Source organism: Sciurus carolinensis, chromosome 2, assembly GCF_902686445.1.
Source record: "Sciurus carolinensis chromosome 2, mSciCar1.2, whole genome shotgun sequence".
NCBI lineage: Eukaryota > Metazoa > Chordata > Mammalia > Rodentia > Sciuridae > Sciurus > Sciurus carolinensis.
Genome location: NC_062214.1, coordinates 197,135,810 through 197,159,044, shown reverse-complemented (window position 1 = coordinate 197,159,044; position 23,235 = coordinate 197,135,810). Strand labels below are relative to the sequence as shown.

The 23,235-nt window shown below is 48.5% G+C and overlaps 1 protein-coding gene across 3 annotated transcripts; it reads right to left on the bottom strand.

Annotated features, from left to right (window-relative positions):
• Positions 1 to 553: 553 nt before the first annotated feature.
• On the bottom strand, positions 554 to 22,059 carry Znf839 (zinc finger protein 839). 3 transcript variants are annotated; one of them, XM_047539013.1, is made up of 8 exons: positions 21,927 to 22,059; positions 15,566 to 16,438; positions 9,786 to 10,013; positions 7,292 to 7,384; positions 6,499 to 6,648; positions 4,316 to 4,456; positions 4,036 to 4,171; positions 554 to 2,860 (listed from the first exon to the last, which is right to left on the bottom strand). In XM_047539013.1, exons 2-8 carry the CDS (start codon positions 16,376 to 16,378, stop codon positions 1,962 to 1,964), a joined length of 2,460 nt encoding a protein of 819 aa, XP_047394969.1. In that variant the 5' UTR covers positions 16,379 to 16,438; positions 21,927 to 22,059; the 3' UTR covers positions 554 to 1,961. The 3 variants fall into 3 exon arrangements, with proteins under 3 accessions (XP_047394969.1, XP_047394966.1, XP_047394967.1); XM_047539010.1 differs by lacking the exon at positions 21,927 to 22,059 and adding an exon at positions 21,232 to 21,669; XM_047539011.1 differs by lacking the exons at positions 9,786 to 10,013; positions 21,927 to 22,059 and adding an exon at positions 21,232 to 21,672.
• Between the last annotated feature and the right edge of the window lie 1,176 nt (positions 22,060 to 23,235).

The following is a 23,235-nucleotide window of genomic DNA, read 5'->3' as shown; positions in this document are numbered from 1 at the left end:
ATTGCTCTCCATCCCTTACCCTCCTGCTGGCTTGGTTCTCCCACCCTGTCCCTGTCTGGGAGGAGCCAAGGCCCCGGTGCAGGGTGCCTGGGTGCAGAGCAGAGCATGCAGCAGGTTCTGTGGTGCCTCTAGGGGAAGAGGAGAAGGAGCTTTCCTTTATCAGATTTAGTGTAATTAACAACCAGTGAGCATGCACTAGGTGCCAGGCCCAGAGAATGCTCAAACACATATCCTCAATGAAGCCCCACACTAGCTACCCCATGGGAGTCATTTGAGAAGCCCTTGTCCCCAGGTGCTGTGCCTCTTCACTCCTGCTTCTACTTACCTGTTCGTTTTTGTGGTGCCAGGAATTGAACCCAGGGTGCTCTGTCACTGAGCTACACCCCAGCACTTTTCATTTTATTTCAAGACAGGGTCTTACTGTTTCTAGGCTGGCCTTGAACTTGTGATTCTACTATCCTGGCCACCCAAGTAGCCAGGATTACAGGCATGTGCCACTGCACCCAGTTTTGCTTTTGCTCATCTGACTATTTCAAATTAAAAGTACTGTGCATACAAAACAAAGTACTTTATTAGAAAAATAAATTTCCATTTGTTCATTTTGTACATAAGAAGGTCATATCCATTAGAGTGCTATAATGTGGATGCTGTGTTGTAGACCCGTCTCTATTGGAAAGCTGCAGACTTGGCTGGCTTCTAGATAAGACAGGGCTCCTGAGGCCCGCTCACTGCTGTCAGTCCTGTGTCTGACACAGTGGCATTCAAGGAGTTCACACCTGATGGTGGGTACACTGCTTGCTGTCAGTCTCCTGATTTCAAATCTGTACAGCAGATTTTTTATTACATCAGTTAAATTTACCATCCATTTATAGTATATCATATATGATAGTGAAATTAAGATATGTTGGAACATTCAATAATGTCCTTTAAGCAGACAATAAATGCAGACTGAACAGGGCCATTCCCAGACCAGGTCACATCCCACCTGGCTTCTGTGTCAGTTGCTCAGTGGGGATTAGGAACCATTGTCAGGGAAGAAGCTCTGTCCACAACTGCAGGATCCCCGGAGGAACTCATGGTGCTGTGTGGGACTCTGCGCTAGAATCCTGGCTACAAATACCCCACTAGCCAGGCTCTCCTAGACTGCTGTGTCTTGCTCAGCAGCTGGGCACTCCTGTCCTGCTAGGAAACTTGCCTACCTGTTCCTACAGAACCCTGGAACCCCACTCTGAGGTCTGAGAGAACAGGCGCTGGAAAGGCCCATGAGCCCAGATCTGTCCTTGAGCATGACCTTCTCTGCTTGGGGTTTCTCCTGACAGTGCACCAGCTGTTCCCTTTGTGTACTCTCATCTAGTGGGGACAAATCACCTTCCCTTCATGCCCTATAATACAGCCAGGGGAAGAAGTCCCAAAGAAAAGAGACCCTAAGAAGTGACTTCTCAAGTGGGACGGGGGTTCCACCTGAGACCCAGCTACCATAGACCACAGTGAGTTGTCCTACCATTTATTTATGCCTCACTTCCTCTCCACAAAATGCAGGTGGAAATGACCTTTCCACTTCTCAATAGCATGCTACCCAGAGTGGGTAGCTTTGTTATTTTTCTAACTGAACCCAGGAGGAGCTTCTAGTATAGACCAAGTCTTGTGAAGAAGTGGCATTGCAGGCATGAAGAGAGAAGGGGACATCACTTTTTGGAAATGGGGAGCTGGGCTGATAATCAAGTAATAGTGCAGCAATCTTATAACTGACACCAAAAGCTCTTAAGAGATACATAAGCAATTTGTTACCAGGTAACATATCTGCCATTACTATGATTTCTATAGAAAAACAGTAGGGTAGACACACATCATACTTCATAAATAGAAGGCTCATTTGTGTCATTGTTCACATTAGAAAAATACGCACTGTCTGAAGTAGACCTTCTCTGGATAAAATGCACACAAATTCAGGATTGAGCTTGTCACCGGGAGGGCTCTGTCTCCACAGTGAGGAACGTCTCCACAGTCTCTAGAGGACCCTCTTCTGGTGGACCGATCTGCAGGGCAGGCCCATTGGCATCAGTCACTATGACAATGTCCTCCCCCTGAGACACTATGGTGCCTGGATGGGACAAGATAAGCCCATCAGAAGTCTGAATAAAAATCTGCTCCTGTCCCTGAGACAACATCTGGCACCCATTGGGAATTTCAAATGCCAGGGCTCCCCCTGCAGCCACCACACTCTCCAGTTCTCTCTGGCCAATGTGCACATGTGTCCCACAGGGGACCTGGTTCAAGTCCCCAACTTGGCTTCCAAGACCCCCTTTAGTTGGCAGTGATCCGTCTGGGCCAGGCTGAGGCCCTGTCTCTGACACAGTCCTGGAGGCACAGTCTACTGGCATGGCATCCATGGGCAAAATCTCTAGTGAAGGGGCCACAGCGTGCCTGGGGCTGACCTGCTGGCAGTTCAGGTGGGAGTCACACACCTCACCACGGTTCCCTACCTTTGCACTTCCAGACCTGCCAAGCAGCTGGCACTCCCCTCTTCTACCTGATGACAGGGCACCACAGACACCTGGGCTCCTCTGGCTTTCCCCGGTGTTCTGGTCTGCGGAGTGTTCTGGATCATTCTCTTCAGGAAATGCTGCTACCTGGGCTGAAGCCAGGCCCCCAGGCTCTTCTACCTGAGCATGAAGAGCTGACCAACTGGAGTCCCCACATGGGGGAGCAGAGCCCACAGACCCACTCCTGGCTCTGAAGTCATCACAGGCTTTAAGCTGCTGGCCCATGTGTAATTTGCTTCTGCCACTATCAGAAACTGCCATCCCATGGCTCTCTTCAGAATAGGGAGGGGCGCTCCCACTTGCTGGAGGGGCAAAACCTAAATGGTTCGGAAAAACAGGTGAGCTCATGTGTTCCGACCCATTCACCACACTCACCATCCAAACAAACTGGTCCAAATTATGTTTCTTGCAAAGAAACAAAAAACCCAAACTCTCCCAGCTGACAGGCAGCAAATCCTTTTTATATCAGTCCCTAGTGTCTATTGGCAAAGGCAGATTTTGTCATAGAAACATGTTCCAAAAACCATTCAGTTGTTTTTTTCTGACGCTGAATAAATGACCAGCAGCTCTTCAACAGAGATGAGCCTGAGAATCACCCAAGAGGTTTTTCAAAATATTCTGTCCACACCGATCCCAACCCACTCTCAGACCTCTATTCCCCAGCCCCTGATTTCCAGAACAACCTCCTGGGTGTAGATTTTCGGATCCACACCGTTATGAGCCACTATTCTAGAGTGAGGAAGCCCCCTGACCCAACCCTGGACCTGGGCACCAGGACAAGGACAGTGCAAGGCACACCGACTCTCAGGAACTGATGGTTAAACTGAAGGGAACGTAACACTGACCACTTGGACTCCACGTATGGATGCAGCCAGAGGAAACAGACCAGCTCAGCAAAGGGGCTGTGTTCCAAACTGGTGCTAAAGAGTTCGTCCTACCCCTGAACCAATCTGCCTTCCCCTGTGGCAGAATTAAACCATGAGTCCTAGGACAGAACTGCCTCTCCCAATTTGAGACCTTAGGATCAGGCAAGGAATCCCATGGCCCTGGGAAGACTGCACAGAGGCATAAAGGCACTGCAGACAGGGTCAGGCTGCAGCCAGAATAAAAGCCAGATTCTGTCTTTCCAAACGTCCAATCTCAGCAGTCAGATGGAAGCAAGCCTTGTGAAAGCCAAGCCACAGATGCACGTGTCTTTGGGATGCATCTCTGTCCAACCCCTCGGGACCACCTGGGTGTAACCTACTCACCACCACCAAATGACTCTTAGTTTTAATAAGGGGGTCTAGGAAACCTGAAAGAACTCAAGATTCACAGGTCATGAACACAGAATGCCAGAACATTGAGAGATTGGGATAAACCTGAGACCAGAGGGTTCTCTTAAATTTAGCCAAGGGGCACCCAACTCTGAAAAGCATAAGCCTGGGCACACCTGTTGTGCCACCAGGGCCTCTGAGCACGGCACCCCTCAAACCCACTGAACATGCTTTACCCTCACTGGCAGCTGGGGCATTCAAGGGCGTGGCCTTCTCCTGGCCTCCACTGTGGTCAGCAGGAGACTCAGGGGCATCTGTGCACAGAGCGTCTCTTCGGGGCCTTTTCGCCATGGCCAGCCCCTGTTCTGCAGCCTGTGAAGAGAAGCCCCTTGGCTGAGGCCAGAAGCAACAGGCAGAGCTGCACCTCTCCCTCCTGGAGACAAGTGCTGTGCACCCATGACCACTAACTCAACGTCAGGCAGACATGAAGAACACACCTGCTTAGGACCAGCCTACCTCGTTTCCCCCCCACTGGCGGCTGGCTGCCTCTGTCTTCTCCCCTTCCATCTCTTGGCTGGGGTGCTTGCGTAGAATGCAGCCTGGGTGTATTTCTTTCCTCCTCAGGAATTCTTCTGTGATTCCTAATGACTCAGCAACCTGAAGAGGAAAGGGCCAGTAGAAATAAGTCTTCCAGTGTGGATGTAGGTCTGCAGAAGCATGTGGACCCATGAGTTGAATTCCTGGCTTTAAGGTTGTAGTACCTCTACACAAACATAAAGTCAGAGGGAAAAGCTCCTGATGAAATGGATCATTACCCAAAATAGAAGGTTCTGGGTTAGCTCAATGCCGAAGACTGAATAAATGACACTTTTTAAAACTGTAAACCATGCTCTTTAAGGCTATCACACGCTTACTGTGCTAGTTTGTACCCAGGCACCTTTCTTGCACATTATCCCTTCATTTTAAAATTCTCCTTGGTCTCTGCAGAAAGCAACCCTGCCAGTTCACATCCAGATCTTCCTCCCAGGTGGTGGAGAGAGCATGTTGTGGGCCTGAGAGAGCCACATTAGAGCAGTTTCTTCCCAGCTGGGTGACCAGAGGGAGCCAGCAGCTCCCTAAGCCTCCCTCACCTGCCCCCCCTGAGGTCAGCTGCCTGGAAGGGTTTTGTGAAGACTGGATCTGATTCCACATGCAAACACCAGATGTGAGGTGTTAAGACACAGTCATGGTTGACTATCTGGGCCTTATAAGGAGAAGGCCATGGGCATCAGACTGTGGCAGGCACAGAGGGAAGGGCGCCATAAGGCCAACCAGGAAACAGGGCCAGCAGTGCTTAGTGCTGACCAAGCTGGAGAGTGACCCATTATAAACAGAGATGCTGTTGCTCCAGAGAGGCTGTGGCACAATCTGAACTGCTACAAAAGAGGATTCTGGTGGGCAGTTTGTACACATCAGCTGTTTCTCAACAGGATACCCACACTTGTTTAGCTTAACAGTTTAAAAAGTACATAGGTGACTATTAGGAACTGGGGAAGCTACAGAAGGCTTACCAGGAATACATTCCTTTTTTAAAACAATCTCTTCTTAGTTGTCAATGGACCTTTAATTAATTAATTAATTAATTAATTTATATGCAGTGCTGAGGACTGAATCCAGGGCCTCACATATGCCAGGCAAGAGCCACAGCTCCAGCCCCCATTATATTTCTGTAATAGTAATTTCAAAAAATAAAGTATAAAGGCTTATTGGGGAATATAGTAAATGATGAATTTGTATAAAAGTAACAATGACAACCAAAAAAACACCCAAAACCAAAACCAGGAACAGCAGGTACCTATCAAGAATGGACCGGGCTGGGGAGATAGCTCAGCTGGTAGAGTGCTTGCCTCGCAAGCACAAGGCCCTGAGTTCGATCCCCAGTACCGCAAAAAAAAATGGACCAAGGCTGCACACCACAGAACAGTCCCTGTGCCCAGCGCAGACGGGTGGCAGAGGAAAGAGGGTCAAGGCCACTGGAGCCCTGAGCCGGCTCCACTGCCGCATGCGCAGCAGTGAGTTTTAAGGAGGGACTACTTCAAGCCATGGCAACACTGGGAGCCAGTGAGGACATTCCAGCCAGCCGCCTCTTCCACAGAGGAGCAGAGTGAGGACAGAGGTGTGGGGACTGCCAGGGTCAGGGAGGTGCTGCTGCATGGACAGTGGGGCCAGACCCTCGTCCAGTTCTGAGAACAGCCACTGGGTGACGGGACCACACAGTGCAGGCTGCGCCCAGCACAGGGTTTTGTCCAAAACAATCTCAGCTCAGAACTCTTTCGGGTAAAGAATCCAGTCTAACTAAAGGCGATGTGATGATGCTGATGACACTGAAATGAGCACTGTGTCCAGACAACCTGGCGAGACAGCCGCTGGCCATGAAATCACATGGAAGCTGGCGCGGAGCAGAGCACGGTGCCTGAGGTCCTGACCCCGACAGCAGGGCAGGAAGGACTCGTGTCTCAGCTTTCTTTTAGCCTATCTGCATGTTTTAGTTTTCTGCAACAGTGTTTACTGCTTTTACAGTAAGGAAACGAAAAGTCCACTGGACGGGAAAAGGCCACCATGGTGGACTCTGATAAGATGTCCCTGCTGAAAACGTCTTTGCTCACAGTCACCCTTCTTGAGCGGACTCTCAGAGCACGACTGCGGTGGGAGGCTGTTACCTTCACATTGCTTATTTCCAGGGGCTCCTGCAAGCACGGACCAGAACCACCGAGGTAATCTTGACACATTTTCTTAACCATGCTATGCAGCTCTTCAAATTCCTTGTACACAGCTGGGAAAAAAGGCTTTGCCAGATGACCTTTCTCAACCTTCATGCAGATGAAGATGACAAAAAGAGTTTAAACCTGAGGCAATGGCATAGAGAATACAGAAGGAAGAGACCTAGAGAGAAGGACATGGTTCCCCAGCCCTGGAACTGGCTGATGGTGGCACCTCTTTTTCTCCCTGGTGGGTGCCTACTCTATGCTGGCGCTATGCCTGCAGAGGAGCTGACCAGAAAGCAAACAATCCTTGGCTAATGGCCACAGAGCTCCAAGGATGAGGAGGCAGGAAGGCCTGCGCATAGGCTGGGCCTCCAGCTCCCGCAAGCACGTGCACCTAAGGGGATGCAGCAGTCTCCATGGGAAGCATGGGCACAGGCAGGGCTGCATCTTCAGAGCAGGTGCAGAGAATGCAGAGCCCCAGGGAGGAAGTCAGCCAGGTGGGATGGAGACCCGGCCATTGTCAATCTCCCACACAAAGTTAAACAGTCAAGGGAGTGACAGGTGCTTGCCTGGGATACCCAGCCAGATGGATAATGGCCCTGCACCAGGCACTGGTGCTCACTTCAGCCCTGTCCTGGAGAAGGGGAGGATTCCACATGGCCTGGGCCTTCCTCAAATACACAGGAAGGATGTCCTGCATGACTTCAAAGCATCCCCTCCGTGGTTCATAGGCGCCACCAAGACTCACCTTCATCAGAAGGAATTCATACACGGTCACAACCTGAGCCAGCTGAGGCAGGGCCAACTCCACCAGATCCTCCTGGTCACAGCGCTGCAGACACTGCCAAAAGAAAGCATTTGCCACCTCTAAAGCCTGCAAGAATTTCCCAACAGTCAGCAAGTTGTTGCAAATGGTAACATAAGAGAAAGTTCTCCCCAAACTCAGCAACTCCAAGTTACATTCTGCTTCATTAAGCATCTCACTTGTTTGCCCATTAACAAAATGCTGTGGTCAATTCTGGTCTCAAAGTTTGAGTCCCCCATGACAAGCCCTGGGCACTGAGAGTAGGCCCAGCAGAAAGAACATGGCTCTGAGGAAAGTGTGTGCTGCCTGCTAATGCGGGGACAGAAATACAGTCAGGAAACTAGGGCACCAGAGGCTGGCGCAGCACGGTGTGAAAGCAAACAGTGTGAGCAGGATGCGGGCAGATGGACACACTCAGCAGCACCTGGAACTGACAGGCAGGCCGGCCAGGGTGGGAGGGCCTGAGGGTCTGCATTTCCTTCCAAAGGCAGAGTGTGGAGGGAGGTTTCAGTCAGGTCCCTAGGTGGCAGTGCAAGGAACAGATCGGAGGGAGGTGAGGACCCCAGTTGACGACAAGGGTGTGGGCAGGAGGGACAGGGAAGGCACAGTCCACCAGGCTCAGGGCCACAGGACATGGGAAGGGTGGTAAAGGAGGAAGAGACAAGAAAGCCTGGGGTTCCCAGCTTGACTGAGCACCAAGCAGACAAAGTGGCCTCCACACCCAGGGTAGACAGGAAGCCAGTGTGCAGGCTCCGCTCTGACAGGGAAAGCACAGGGGTTTATGGGGCTCCAGGCGCAGATTTCAAATAAGAGATCCAAGGCTGCAGAAAGCAGTCTGAACAGGAAGTAACAAAGGAGAGTCTGCAGAGGGAAGGAGGTGGAATAAACCAGGCAGACGAGGGAGGGAGCCCAAGCAGGGGAGCAAAGCAGTGAGGGACAGCGGAAGAAGAGCAGGGAGTTCAAGGAGGCTGCGCCACAGGGGCTGGAAGACGGGAGCAGCAGGCAGGGCGTCTCAACTTGTGCTCAATGCCCAAGAGCACTGATGGTGTTGTCAGTGGACGGACAGGTCTGACTACCCCATTCTCCCCAGAGCAGGGGCTGTGTCTATCTTGTGCACACTGTCCCCTCCATACCCAAAATGAGGCCTAATATTCGACAGACACCCAGGAAACATATAAATTCATGTCAACATCTGGGGAAGTTCTCATCTAAGAGTGAAGAATGGTCCTGTTCAAAGCAGTCCTCTACTTCTCTGTGCGACAGATGGGGTTTTATAAATCAAGGTAAAGGTGTCATTATATTGGAGTGACTCCTCTGCAGAGTGACCTGTCCTTGCTGTCTCAGACACCCTATCATACACTCCCACTCAACAGACACCAAACAACCTGGATTCAAATTCTGAACCCGCCTCCTGCCTGCAGTGATCCTGTGCAGGTCGAATGAATGAAAGTAGAGCTGTCCGGGCCAGCAAGGGGGTGCCGGGCATGGCAGGCTAGTTGCCTTGCAGGAAGTGCTTAGTAAGCAGTAGCTGTTTTCAGGGTCAATGCAGGATTCTAGACAAAGGCAACCTAACTCACACTTCCAAAAATTAATCATCCAAGATTGTCACAATGCAAACCCAAATGGGAATAAAGATATTCCCCCAGGATTTAAATTAGCTGCTAGAATTGGCATCATGCCTTAAGAAACTTCAGGAAACCCACTTTCTCTTGGAAAACCACTTCTGTCCATGGGTCTAGGAGTTCGGTGGCTTTGGGCCCCTTTAGGTACTCTGTCCGGGGCCAGTCATCTTGCTAACTTGTCTCATGCTGTCTTGCTATATTTTCTACTTCTTTTTAAGATATCCACCTGGAAAGGCTGGGGGTATAGCTCAGTGGTACTTGCCTAGCATGCATAAGGCACTGGCTTCTATTCCCAGGATAGCCCCCCCAAAAAACCCTTCACCTGACAAATCTGTACATAATGAGGCAAATCTATATATTATAACCAAAGACAATGAGGATAAATTCAAGGTTCTACTTTTCTAAGCCAAACTAGTTAAATTCAATAAATCTAATTTTTTAGGGAACTGGAATGGAGACAACAGGGTTCTAAACCTGAAACATTCTTTGAATACCTTGAAATGTTTACAGAAAAAGAGGAATCCATTTCTGTTGTCTTCTGAATTGCTTCCATGTAAACACAGGTCATAATTATTCCAAACTTACAAATGCAAGCAGCTCTTTAGGATGTGGGAAGTCTTATGTTCATTTTAAACAGGTAAGCCCACATGTTATTTCAGATAACACTGCCCTTGAATTGGCTACATACTTCATCCAGTATCAGGTGAACTGCTGAGTTGGTCATGGTGTTTTACTTTTAAATTCAGAAACCTAATAGTGACTTGCTACCTACCACAACAAAGAAAGTGTCCAGAACAGGATGTAAGAGTGACTACCTCCTCCAGCAGGGCTCTGCTCCCTGAGGCACTCTGCCCCATGGTCCCTGCAGGGCCTTCATAGGGCTGGGCCGCTCCACTCCTCTGAAGAACAGCTGCATCAGACTCTGCCAGGGTCTCTGAGTCAACCCTTCTTCTAGGTCCTAGGTGCCTCTCTGATCCCAAAGGAGCTGAGTGACTTCCATTTTCTGGTCCAGGTACCAACACCTCTTCTATAGACCGCCCATCCTGGTTGGTGTTGCACACCCAAAAATAAATAAAATAGTTACGCTTTCTATAAATCACAATGAAAACCTTGAAGCAGGGAAAACTCAAAAGCAAGGAACTTGCCAGGTTGAGTGGTGCATGCCTGTCATCCCAGTGGCTTGGGAGGCTGAGGCAGGAGGATCACAAGTTCAAAGCCAGCCTCAGCGACTTAGCAAGGCCCTAAGCAACTTGGTGGAACTCTCTCAAAATAATAAGGTCTGGGGATATGCCTCAACAGTTAAGCTCCCCTGTTTCTATTCTGGAACAAAATTAAAAAAGGATGCGGATACAGCTCTGTGGTACAATGCCCTTGGGTTCAATTCCCAGTACAAAACAACAACAACAACACCCCTGCAAAAAAAAAAAAAACAAAAAAAAAAAAAAACAAGGAACTTGCTGAATTGTCTTTTTTTTTTTTTTTTTTTTGGCAGTGCTGGAGATGGAACCCAGGACCCTGCCAGGCAAGTGCTCAACCACTGAGCTGCCTCTAGCCCACTGATTTCCTCTTTAATCAAAATTCTTGAACTATAATCAGTGTATCTTAAACTTTCCTTTTGGATGCCAGATGATTATTAGCCAGTCCATTAGTTTGGGCTGACACACCACAATCCTGGGTGTGGATCAAAACGAAGTAAGAAACTTCTCTAATGTGATCATCACCTTGAAAATGAACCTGGGGCTGAGAGTGCTCTGTGCTACAGCCTGTGCTTCTCAGGTTCAAGGACCTGTGCTCAAGTGCCATCACCAAAGGAAAAAATCAGCCTGCATTTTGTTTCTTACACATTGCTTCACATTTTTTTTATTGGGTATATTACAAATATCATGAAATCCATCCTGGGAAGCATAAATTTCAATGGATTAAATATATTACAAGAGTGTGAAGCCCTCGCCACTAATTCCAGTTTATTTTCATCAGCTCAGAAAGAATTCACGCCTCATCCCCACCCCACATCCTACAGAGCCTGCAGTCACTAATCTATTTTCTGTTTTCATGGATTGGCAGGGCTTTTTGGAGAGAATCCTGGATCTGACATTGTCCAGCGACTTCCTCATTGCCAATTCCTGCCTCTGAAGGTGAAAATGGGAACCCCAATATACCTCCAGGACAGTGGTAGGGCCCACTGAGCTGACAGAAGGAAGGCGCTTGATGTGGCAGTGGGCACACAGTATTGTGTCCCCTTAGTTCTTTCTTTTTCTTTTTGGTTGTTGGTGGACCTTTATTTTATTTATTTATTTATATGTGGTGCTGAGGATCGTACCCAGTGCCTCATACATGCTTGGCAAGTGCTCTACCTCTGAGCTACAGCCCCAGTCCCGCTCAGTTCTTTCTTTATTTTTGACTTTGAGACAGTCACTATGTTATCCAGGCTGGGCTTGAACTCCTGGGCTCAAACCGTCCCCCTGCTGCATCCTCCCAAGCAGCTGGACTACAGCACTGGCCCCTGCACCCAGCTGCCCTTAACTCTTAAAGAACGTCCCCTTCAAATCTTCATTGCAATGGAGGTTTTAGGAGGAACACAGGGTTTACCTATGGCTTTAAGTACCACATGGCCCTCAGGAAGGGACAGACACATGTGCATGTCCTCTAACAGAAGGAAGGAGAGATCTTCTGGACCTTACAGCCTCCCTGGCCACCATTCCCAAGGCCAGGGCCTGTACTCAGGAAGCCCAACACCTAGAAGCTACTGTGGTATAGGATTTCATATTGAGGGAAGTTGAAAGTGCCAGCAAGTCTGGTCCTTTAATGTATCTGAGGAAGTCCTGGGTATACTTGTCATCCTTCTTGATTAATGATGACCCTTTTTCTCTCAAATGTCCAGGATGATAAAGTATGTGGTCATTATAAAGGAAAAATATAGGTTCCTGGTTGGAACAGACCCATTACAAGAGACAGACGGACAAGAGAAAAACAAATGAGTTTACTAGCAAGCACGTTTTTTTTCTTTTCCTCCCTTTCCCTACTAGGGGTTGAACCCTGGGGCACTCCATCACTAGCTACATCTCCAGTCCTTTTTAATTTTATATTTTGAGATGGATCTTGTTAAGTTGCCCACGTTGGCCTTGAACTTGGGATCCTCCTGTCTCAGTCACTGGGATTATAGGTGTGCACCAACACTCCTAGCTAACAAGTATATTTTATAAGTACATGGGAGACACCCAGAGAATAAATGTTCTCAAAGATGTGTTTTGGAATCCTGGTGTTTACAGCATCTTTTTCCCTCCAGGCTGAGGAGGGTGTAAAGCTTTCCTTAGTAGCTAACCTTTGTTCCCCTTGGTAGAAGAGGGCAGAATGTCTTGTCTTTCCAAATCTACTCCTGCTTTTAGACAAACAAGGGGGCAGACACCATGCCCCAACTTCTTCAGCTCCACCATTCTTCCTATCTTGAGGAACTATATCCTGATCTCCTGCATCACCCTGGCCCGAGTAAAACTGCCTTTTCCAAGGTAGAGATTTACCAGATGAGGGAGCCATAGAACCTCCTAAAAGAGGCGGCCTAGTCCAGGGTGATTTCAATGTCAGAAAACCTGGCTTTAATTCTCCTTTAGATGTGGAGCTAGATGTGCTGCTTCAGGGTGGGCCAGGCACCTCCTGAGCCTTGTCTACCTTATCAACTGCAGGAACTACTGGATCTGCCTTTGGGTGCTCTCATAGCATCAGGGAAATGCATGCTATAATCCTTGCACAGGGCCTGCCCAAGGGTCATGCTGTAAATGGTGGTGTTGTTTTATTATTGAAGTCAATGTTCTAGGGATGCCATTTTTGAATCTTAACACAGGGCTATTCCACGGTTCTACCACTGGACCTTGATACTGATCTTCTGGGCCCAGTGTCTGTACAGGCCTCCAGGTACTAATCTGTAAGCCACAGTTGCCAGCAGTCCCCACAGCCCTCAGAAACGTGCCACACCACAGGGAATGAGGGGGCAAGCAGGCAGCCATGTATTTTGCATATTTTCCAACTCACTGAAGTCACAAGTGTCCACCAAAGAATCACACTGATTCCAGTACTGTTTCCTCTAATGTTCTGGAGATAAGAAATTATAATATGCCTGTAATTTCCTAGTTGAAACCCTGGGTAACCCAAAAAGTTGCAGCCAATACAAATCAAAGGCAAAGGAAGCCGGGTACAGTGGAGCACACCTGTAATCCCAGTCACTCAGGAAGCTGAGGCAGGGGGATTGCAAGTTCCAAGCCTGCCTCAGCAACTTAGCAAGACCCTGTCTTAAACATAAAATAAAAAGGGCTGGGATGATAATGGTAGAACACCCCAGGTACCCCTAGTACTACCAAATGTATTTTGATATGATACATCAACAAATTGACTAGACTTTAACTAGAGAGGATAAGAAAAAGGAGAAAACTCAAACCACTAAAATTAGAAATGAAAGCAGGGACGCTGCTACTGATTCTCAGGGGACAAGGAATCCACAGGGGAAGAGTATGAACAGTGTACACCAACAAACTGGATACTGATTCTACAGGGGAAAAGGAATCACAGGGCAAGACTAAGAACAGCTGCACACCAACAAACTGAAGAACCCAGGTGAAATGGAAAAATCCCTGCTAACATAGAACCCACCAAGACTGAATCACAAAGAAACTAACAATCTGAATACACCTATAACAACTCGTGAGGAGACTGAAGCAGTGATCCAAAACTTCCTGATAAAGAAAAGCCCTGGACCTGATGCTTTCACTTGTGAATTCTATCAAACATTTATAAAAGAACTAACATGAATCCTTCTCAAACTGTTCCCCCAAAAAATAACAAGGAGGGGAAACTCCCTAACTCATTTTGTGAGGCCAGCATTACCAAAGCCAGACAAAAGACACCACAAGAAAATGACAGGACAGTATCTCTGATAGACATTGGTACAAAAGTCCTCAACAAAATACTAGTAAACTGAATTCAGCAGCATATTTACAGGAATGACTTCCAAGTGGGATTTATTCCTAAAAAACGAGTATAGTTCAATATATGAAAACTGATCAATGTAATACATCATGTAACAGAATAAAGAAAAAACCCACATGGTCATCTCAGTTGATGCAGAAAAAGCACTGACAAAATTCAACACCTTTTCATGATAAAAACACTCAACAAACTGGGAATAGAAACTATTCAGCATAACAAAAACCATATATGAAAACCCAAGCAAACAGACATCACACTACATGGGGAAGGTTGAGAGACTCTCATCTAAGATCAGGAATAGGGTAGGGATACAGGTTTTTGTCACTTTTATTCAATGCAGCGCTGGAGGCTCTAGATAAGAGAACCTAAGGGGAAAAAAACTTACCATAAACTATAGTAACCAAACCAGTGTGGTGCTGCCATGAAGGTAAGACATACTGACCAGTGGAATACCACAGAGAGTGCAGAAATTGACCCTAACAGGTATGGTCAAAGGATTTTCCCCCCAGGAACAAAGAGGTGTGAAGCCAAATGATTTTTTTATTTCCTTGCAATACTGGGGATTGACCCAGAGGCCCTCTACCACTGAGCTACATCCCCAGTCCTTTTTATTTTGAGACTGGGTCTAAGTTGCCCAGGCTGGCCTTGAACTTGCAACCCTCCTGCCTCAGCCCCCAGAGTCTGGGATTACAGGCATGTGTCACTGCACCTGCAGTCAAATAATTTTATATATATATATATCCATAAACTACAGTAGAAGTAGTAGTATATATATACACATATATATTAATTGTAGATGGACATAGTACCTTTATTTTATGCATTTATTTTTATGTGGTGCTGAAGATTGAACCCAGTGTCTCACACGTGCTAGGCAAGTGCTCTACCACTGAGGCCACAGCCCCAATCCCATTAAATAACTTTTGACAAGAGTGTCAATCCTATTCCAAGGGAAGCTGGGAAACCTGGATACCCAGAAGCAAAAGAACGGAGTTGGACCCTACCTAACTATCAAACGCTAACTCAAAATGCACCAAAGGCCTCCATGAAAGACCTAAAACCACGAGCTTCTCAGAGGAAAACCTAGGGCAGAGACTTTATGACAGTGGGTCTGGCAGTTATTTCTGGGATATGGCACTAAAGGCAACAAAAGGAAAACAGACAAATAAAACTTCATGAAAAAATGTTAGAATTGTGCCGCAAAAGCCATTCACAGGGCAGGGTGTGGCGGCACACCTGTGATCCCAGTCACTCAGGAGGCTGAGGTAGGAGGATCCCAAGTTCCAGACCAGCCTGGGAAACTTCTGGAGACCCGTGACTCAAAATAGTAAGTAAAAAGGGTTGGGGATGTAGCTCAGTGGTAGAGCACCTCTGGGTTCAACCCCCAGCCCTGCAAATAAAAAGCAAAACAAAACAAACGAAAACCTGGTAGCTGGGTTCCATGGAAGGTGCCCACCTAATGCAGCTGCTGGGTGGGGAGCACTCACCTGCTTGGCAGCAAGGCAGACCCTCACTATGAGGATGTGGGCACGAAATCCCATCACACTGCAAAGGTCAACTCAAGGATGGTGGGCAGGAAGGGACACGGGTAAGGGCAGTCACCGAACATCAACGTTACCTGTGCTGACTCTGCCCCTTCCTCAGGTGGAGCAGCTGGTGTGGGCTGCTCTGGAGAGATCAGGCCTCCGGCCCCTGCCTCCATGCATCCCAGGAACAGGCTCTTGTCGGTCTTCTCAGGCAGCCGTGTGTCAGGCTCCACCTGGCCGTGGCCTGGGTTCAGTTTAAAATGCCGGGCCAATCCTCCCTTTCCTATGTATGACTTGTCACAAGTCTGACACTGAAAGGTCTTGGGCCTCAGGCTACAGCTCGATAAGTCAAAGAGAGCCTGTTTCTCCCTCTGGCTTTCCTCTTCTTCTACGCTCAGTTCTGAATAGTCATCGGAATCCGACAGGTGACCGTCAGCCAAATCCTCTGTTTTGATAAATTTGTAGTCTCTAGCTTTGTACTTAGGAGGTCGAGATATCCGTCCAGAACGGGTTTGTACCTTGAAAGATTTTTTTAGTTTCTCAGCACGTTTCGTGTGCAAGCTGGAAATAAGTAAACGTGAACTGGAAGAAACAGATGTCCTGGGGGGCAGGTGAGAGGCTGTCAAAATGGTCAACTGGTCGCCCTGGTCACCTGGAGCCTGGGAGGCCTTGATTCTCTTTGGAGGGACTGGCTGAAGAGCAGGCAGGGGCCTCTGTACAAACACCCTAGGAGCAGGCGGGCGAGGTGAGCTTCTGAGGAAGCATAGCTGTGGCCCGGGCCTTCTGAGGGGCTGTCCCCTGAGCAGCTGAGGGCCAGCCAGACACAGCTCCACCAGGCTGGAGTTCCTCCCTGGAGACTGGCTCTGTCTTGATGTTTGGGGCTGGATGGTGGCCAGTGGTGGCATTGGCCTTTCCTGACCTTTCGTGTCTCCAGATGTCACCTTGATACAAATGGCTTCTAGTTGCTTAAATATAGAAAGAGGAAGAACAGCATTATGCTTATGGATATTTCTGCAATCATCACAAATCTACTATTGAAACTCTAATTTTGCATCTTATATATAAAGTCTATGTCCTACATCTATAGTGTTTACAGCAATTTCCAAACCTTTCTGAACATAGAGCACAGGGATACATGTTACACCACAAACAAGTATATCTGCCAAAACGCTGTGAACACAAAGTAACAGACATTCACCACCTGACATAGAAGCCCTTTGATGCTATTAAGTCCAGTTTTTTGGTTTTTTGTACTAGGGATATAAGCCAGGGGTGCTTTACCACTGAGCAGCACATCCCCAGCCCTTTTTATTTTTTATTTTGAGACAAGGTCTAAGTTGATTAGGGCCTCACTAGGCTGAGGCCTTGAACTTGGAATCCTCCTGTCTCTCCCTAGTTACGGGGATTACAGATGTGCACCACTGCACCTGGCAATCTATATCATTAAAAAAAAAACACTATTCACAAACTACTAAATTGATTTCATGACTCATTAAGAAATAATGTCTTGCTTTAGTTTTACCCATGTGTTTTCACTTGGACTTTTTAGTACTGTACTTGAAACTGGACTCAATGCAATGTGAGCTCATTTTGTTGTTATGGTGCTGGGGATGGAATCCAGGGCCTCGGACATGCTGGATAAGCGCTCTAACCAAACTTACTCCCAGCCCTGTGCCAGTGAGTTCATTAACCCCTCATCCCATAAAAAACGTTTGAATGAAATTCTGAAACCAAAAAAGTCATAAAAAACAAAGTAACCATCTGGGTCCCTATCACCCACTTTTAAAGGCAACACAAGCAATTTACAAAGCCCTCTGAAATCCATCCAACTTGTATGCCCTTTTCTTCACCATATCCCAAATGCACTGTTCATTCTTGTGTATTTTTAAGATTCAAACTTCATGTGACTATCTCCAAAAATTATTAAGTTTCAACATGCTTTTAAACTCTATATAAATAAAATCATCTCCTGTAACTTGGCCATTTTCAAGTTATCTTCATTCCTATCTTGCTATGAGACATGCATCCACGTTGCACTCGAGGCATTCATTTTCTCCATGCCAAGTGCACTATTCTGTTGATGGACAGGTAGGTAACTCTCTATTCTGGTCTGCTCTAAAATATCACGGTGTATATGTATACATGTGTGAATTTCTCCAAGGCCACATATCTAGGAAAGGGGCTTCATACCTTCAACAAGTTTTTCTTTTTAATGATATCCAACAAAATTTTAAATGCATGTGCTTTTTGATCCAGTAATGTCTTTGCTTTTTTTTTTTTTTTTTTTTTTTGGATTCCATTAAAATACCAAGCGCACATGGGCACAAGGATGCATGTTCTAGGAGGTTCAAGACAGTACTCACTGCCTATAAGTCGCTAGGGGAACAGGTGGGAGCAGGACAAGACTCCTGCCCTCACGGAGCACAAGTAATGAGTTTTTCACAGGGAGGAAGGCGGCAAACATCGTCCAGAGTTTTTCAACTTTGGCACAAGTACACTTCAGACTGGTGATTCTTTGTTGTGTAGGGCTGTCCCGTGCTCTGTAGGAAGCTAAGCACCATCTCTGCCTTCACCCTTCAGATGCAGTGTGGCACCCCTAAGTTGTGACCATCAAAAATGTCTCCAGGTGTTGCCGAAGGTCCCTACCCTGTGTAGCAAAATCACCCTTGGTTGAGAAGCACTGATCTGGGAAACCAATAGGTCCTCTTTTGGACTCAATCCTCTGCCAATGAAGGATCAAAAATGTCATCACACAGGGCAGAATAAAAACCCTCATTGAAATCATGCTGGAGCATATCTCTTATCTCTATTTGCAAACAGCAGAGATGATTTGGCATTTTGGTTTATGGTTTTGGTGTACAGGACTGGTGTCAGTGTCCCATGAGTCCCCAATTCCTGGGCTACCTGTGACTCACTGATGACTAGGTTTCATTTATCCTTCAATAACTATTATGTTTCCTTTTACTATTAGAGTATTTCTCTAAGCTTTTGATATATTACCAGATAATGTCATCATCATATTGCATTCACACACCAAGTCCTATTGTTTTAGGATGACCAGCAGCAGAATTAGTCACATAATTTATTTATCTGCTATCCAGACTGACTGACCATGTGGATATTATACTTAATACTTTACTATATGTGTATTTCATTCTGCAAACTTTACAAAGCATCTCTGTTGCCTATTCATAACCAGTAGCCAAGCCTGTCTCACACCTGAGCTAACGGGCGGTTTCCTCTGCCCTACCTCAGTCCCTGCAGACCTGCTAGATTAGATTGGCTGGGGTGCAGCCACTACATGTGTCCTTTCAAAATTTCCACTGATACTGAAAGTATGCGGGGCACCCCAGAACAGGCAGGTGAAGCAGATAGGAAAACAGTGACACCATGGCACAATAGATGTGGTAAGAAGTAGGACAGACTGAAGGTGGTGGGCTTGCCAGAGGAGAGCTCTCAAGGGCATCTAGAAGGCTACAGAGCTTTTGCCAGGTGAGAAAGGGCACACTAATTGTAAGGAAAGACCTGAGCCAACATACGTGCTGAACAACAGAAAAAAAGGAACTAGATGGTGAGTGGAACTAGATGTTTCTGTGGGAAGGTGGGGACAGGTGGGAACCCCGATCTGACCCAGAGGAGTGTGTCCACTTGACCCAAGTGTCTGACCCACATTATCCCCCACAGTGAACCTCTAATCCTTCTGCCCTGGCTGTCTCAAGGCACCCCGCCCCATCATCGGCATTTTCATCCTGAACCCACTCTTCCAGATCTAGTTGAGATACCACCTCTTAGCATTAGCTTTGGATCCCCTCAGTCAAGCCTAATAATCTCCCTTTCTCTTAAAGGCACTTAGTTCTTTATGCATATCTCCAGGTTTTTTACCTAGATTAGAAGTTATCTGGGTCACGTTTTACCTCCTATTAGTTCATAAACTCTGCAGGGGCAAGGTACACACCTAGTTTGCCTTTGTGGCCTCCATGGTACAGTGGAGGTTGAGAGATTATTAGCAGAATGGGCCATAAAGTTACATTATTTTGAGTGCAGGTGGAATCTATACCATTCCCATTAGATTAGCTATAGAATAAAATCCTTTTTGATCTACCTCCCTCCACCCAGCCCCATGTTGCAGATTGAACCCAGGGGTGCTCTACCATTGAACTACATCCCCAATCCTTTTTATATTTTGAGACAGCTCTAAGTTGCTGAGGCTAGCCTCAAACTTTGGATCCTCCTGTCTCAACCTCCCGAGTAGCTGGGATTACTGATGTATGCCATCACTCCTGGCTTAGGACACAATTCTATCAGGCTTCCTAACCTTGACAGAATTTACTTTCATTTGATGGAACATGTGTCAATGTTGGACTCATTCTAAAGTTGCCATACCAAATCCAAAAAGTAGTGTGTGGTGAGAATACAGGCTCTGGAGTGTAGCTGCACCTGTGGGACCTTGGTTAAAGTCACCCAACCTCTCTGAGCTTGTTCTCAACATGGAAAATGCTGATACAAAAGCATTATTGCTCCCAGTGGCTTGGGAGGCTAAGGCAGGAGGATCACAATTTCAAAGTCTGCCTCAGTAATTTAGCAAGGTCCTAAGCAACTTAGCGAGACCCTGTTTCAAAGAAAGAAAGAGAAGAAAAAAGCATATTGCATGGATGCTGAGAACTAGGTGGCTCAGTGAAGTGCCTGGTTCAGAGTAGGGGGTGTGTAAACAGCAGGAGTCACTAGATGGTGGCTGCGCCAGATGGTGCCATGCAGAATTTGGTTCTTCAGAAAAGTACAGCCAGAAAGCTTATGCAGTGAACCATCATGGATGCATTTCTCATAGCAAAATAGGAATGAAGATAATTTGAAAATGCCAAGTTACAGGAGATGATTTCATTTATATAAAGTTTAAGAACATGTCAAAACTTAATCATTTTTGGAGACAGTCACATGAAGTATGAATCTTAAAAATACACAAGGGAGTCAAAGCCCAAAGAGGCTGTTATGCAAGGTCACATCTCCAGCAATGTTGGGCACAATCATACTTGTCTTCCCAAACTATAACAAGATAGTCTTGATGACAACTGGGTACGAGCCAGTCCCAAATCACTCAGGGAGGGAAAAAAGTTGAAGACTGTTGATTCTATTTTGTAACCTATTTACTGGAAGCATCTCTCTTCTTCCGGCAATTTTGAGATGAAAAGCACAGTCATATACAACCCTGGCAGGAAAGGGGGATGTGATTTTACACATGACGTGCGGCTACTTTCTAGTGCCAACTCCCCCAGCAGCCAAGAGCTCTATGACCCGGGAAACGAACCAGTGGGAGAGGACGCTCTGTGGTAGCGTGCTTTCATGTGTTCCATTCACTCACTGGCACTGCTGGGTTACAAATCGGCCCCTACCACTCAGGTGCCAATTCGTACAGCAAGCTACTACGATGTGCTTCCTTCTCGCCCAAATCTGGGTCTTGGCGCTCGCTCTGCTTTCCACCCTTTTACTCCACTCGGGACTCAGCTCCAGGGTCGGGGACCACCCACTGGAAGGCAGCCCCCTTTCACCCCCAGACCCCGCCTTAGCTCTGCACCGGGCGGCAGCTCCCGGAGCTCTCGAGCGCCCGACGAATGCTGAACCAAGGAGCAGAGGCCGGTAAGAGCCAGGCGGCGCGGAGGAGCCGTGCGCAGGGCGGAGCAGGCCGCTCCGGCCCGGCCGCTCCTAGGCGAGCCTGCGCCCCCGCGGGGCCTCGGTTTCCCCCGCGTCCCTCCCAGCGCCTCACCTGGGGCGGCAGCAGGCGCGGCGGGCGCGGGGGCTCGGCGCCGGGAGCCCGCTGCAGGGCGGCCTGCTGGGCCGCGTCCCGCAGCCGCCGCGCCGCGTCCTGCAGCAGGAAGGGCGGCGGCAGCGGCTCGGCGGGCGGCTGCGCCTTCGTCACCTGCTCCAGGACCCGCCGCAGCTGCTCGGGGTCCAGCGGGGCCACGCGCGCCGCGCAGCCGCCCTGGCCCGGAGGAGCCCGGCCGCCGCCGCCATCCCCGCTGCCACCCTCCGGCCCCGGCTCCGCGTCCGCCATGCCGGCTGAACGGGGACTCGAACCCGTGTCACCGAGCGACGGCGGTGAGAATGTGCGTCACCTGGGAAAGCGACGGGCTACGAGTGCCGGGCGGGCCAAGACACCCCGGAAGGCGGCCGCGCTGGGGCGGGGCCGGCCTCGCCCCTGGCCACGCCCCATCGCGGCCGGGCGCGCCGCCGCTGGAGTCCTGTTTCCTTTCTTGAGTTTTCGGCGCTGGAACCTCGGCTTCCGATTGCTCGCGAGCGCCTCGCCCCCGAGCTGCCACCCCCGGCCCAGGATTGTTCCTTAACTCTCAGACGTCACCTCCAGGAGCTGCCCGGGCTGCCCCCGGCCGAGGTCTCCCGGAACCCCCGACCCAGCGCTTACCGCGCCTTCCAGGTGTTAACGCCATCCTGCACCGGACTCACCCGAGGGCCTGCCTGCGTTTGTGGATTCCGGGCTCTTCCCCGAGACGGCCCAGTGTTCGCATTTTTAATGAGAATCAACCCCCTGGTTGTTGCCAGGTTGGCCTACGGCAGCCCTACCTGCCCACGCAGACTGGGCACATCTGGAGGGCAGGGGTGCTAGTCACGCACTCGGTGCCCGACACCGACCCTGAATGATGGTGGGTGGATGGGTGGATGCAGGAGCCACCTCTTCACATTTCAGGCCCGTCTACCCATCCCCACCGCCCCCTCTTCCTCAGCCTCCTCTCTCTGCCTCCCTCTCTCTCTCCTGAAGGCTCTGTGTCCTCACCGTGTCTGCAAGTGTGGACGTGTCTCAGCTCCTCTCCCCGATGCGGGCAGTAGAGCCACTGGTTAACACCCAGCACACGTTGGGTGGTTATCCCCCTGCCCTGGGAAGTATGCAGTCGAGGTAGGAAGGAGGAAGGGAGACTGGCACTTGCGGCACAGTATGATGAGTGCCATGATTCCAGGATTCTCTTATTATTTTTTTTTTAAAGTTGTCAGTGGACATTTATTTATTTATATGCAGTGCTGAGAACCGAACCCAGTGCCTCACACATGCTAGGCAAGTGCTCTACCACAGAGCCACAACACAAGCCCTGGAGACGGTTCTGAAAGACCTTCTAATCACTTGTTTCTCCACAGGACCACCATCATCATCCGAGTCAGTATTCAACTCTCATCAGACTCCTGCCTTTTCAGAGTTCGTTGGTGTTGGGAGAAATCCTAGTTCTTGGCTCGCAGCAGTTAATGTCTCAAGTGTGTAAACTTGCAGGGAGGAGCATTCCGCTTCTCCTACCTAGAAAAGTAAACAACTGCCCCAAGTTGACCTAGTGTTACCAAGGGAAACTGTATAGGAGCCTGGTGGTCTGATCCCTTGTGGCACATTGTGATTGGGCAAGAAACTTATAAAATGTATACCTGTTCCTGCAATAAACGAGTTTGCAGGCTGCTTGCCACAAGCCTGCTTTCACCCAACTCCCTGAGTCTGGGGGTCTTGACTCCACGGCCCTTACCTGTGCCTGAGCTAGCCTGGCACCCCTACACATTGGGTGTTGACCAGAGAGAAGATCAGGCTTGTGGACTTTGTTTCAATTCTTTAATCCTTCCTTTTTTCTTCTCTTCTCCTCCTCCCCCGCCTTTTTTTTCTTTAATTTTTTAGTATGGATGGACACAATAATTTATTTTTATGTAGTGCTAAGGAACGAACACAGTACCTTGCCCTGTGCTAGGTAAGCGCTGTACCACTGAACTACAACCCCAGCTCCTC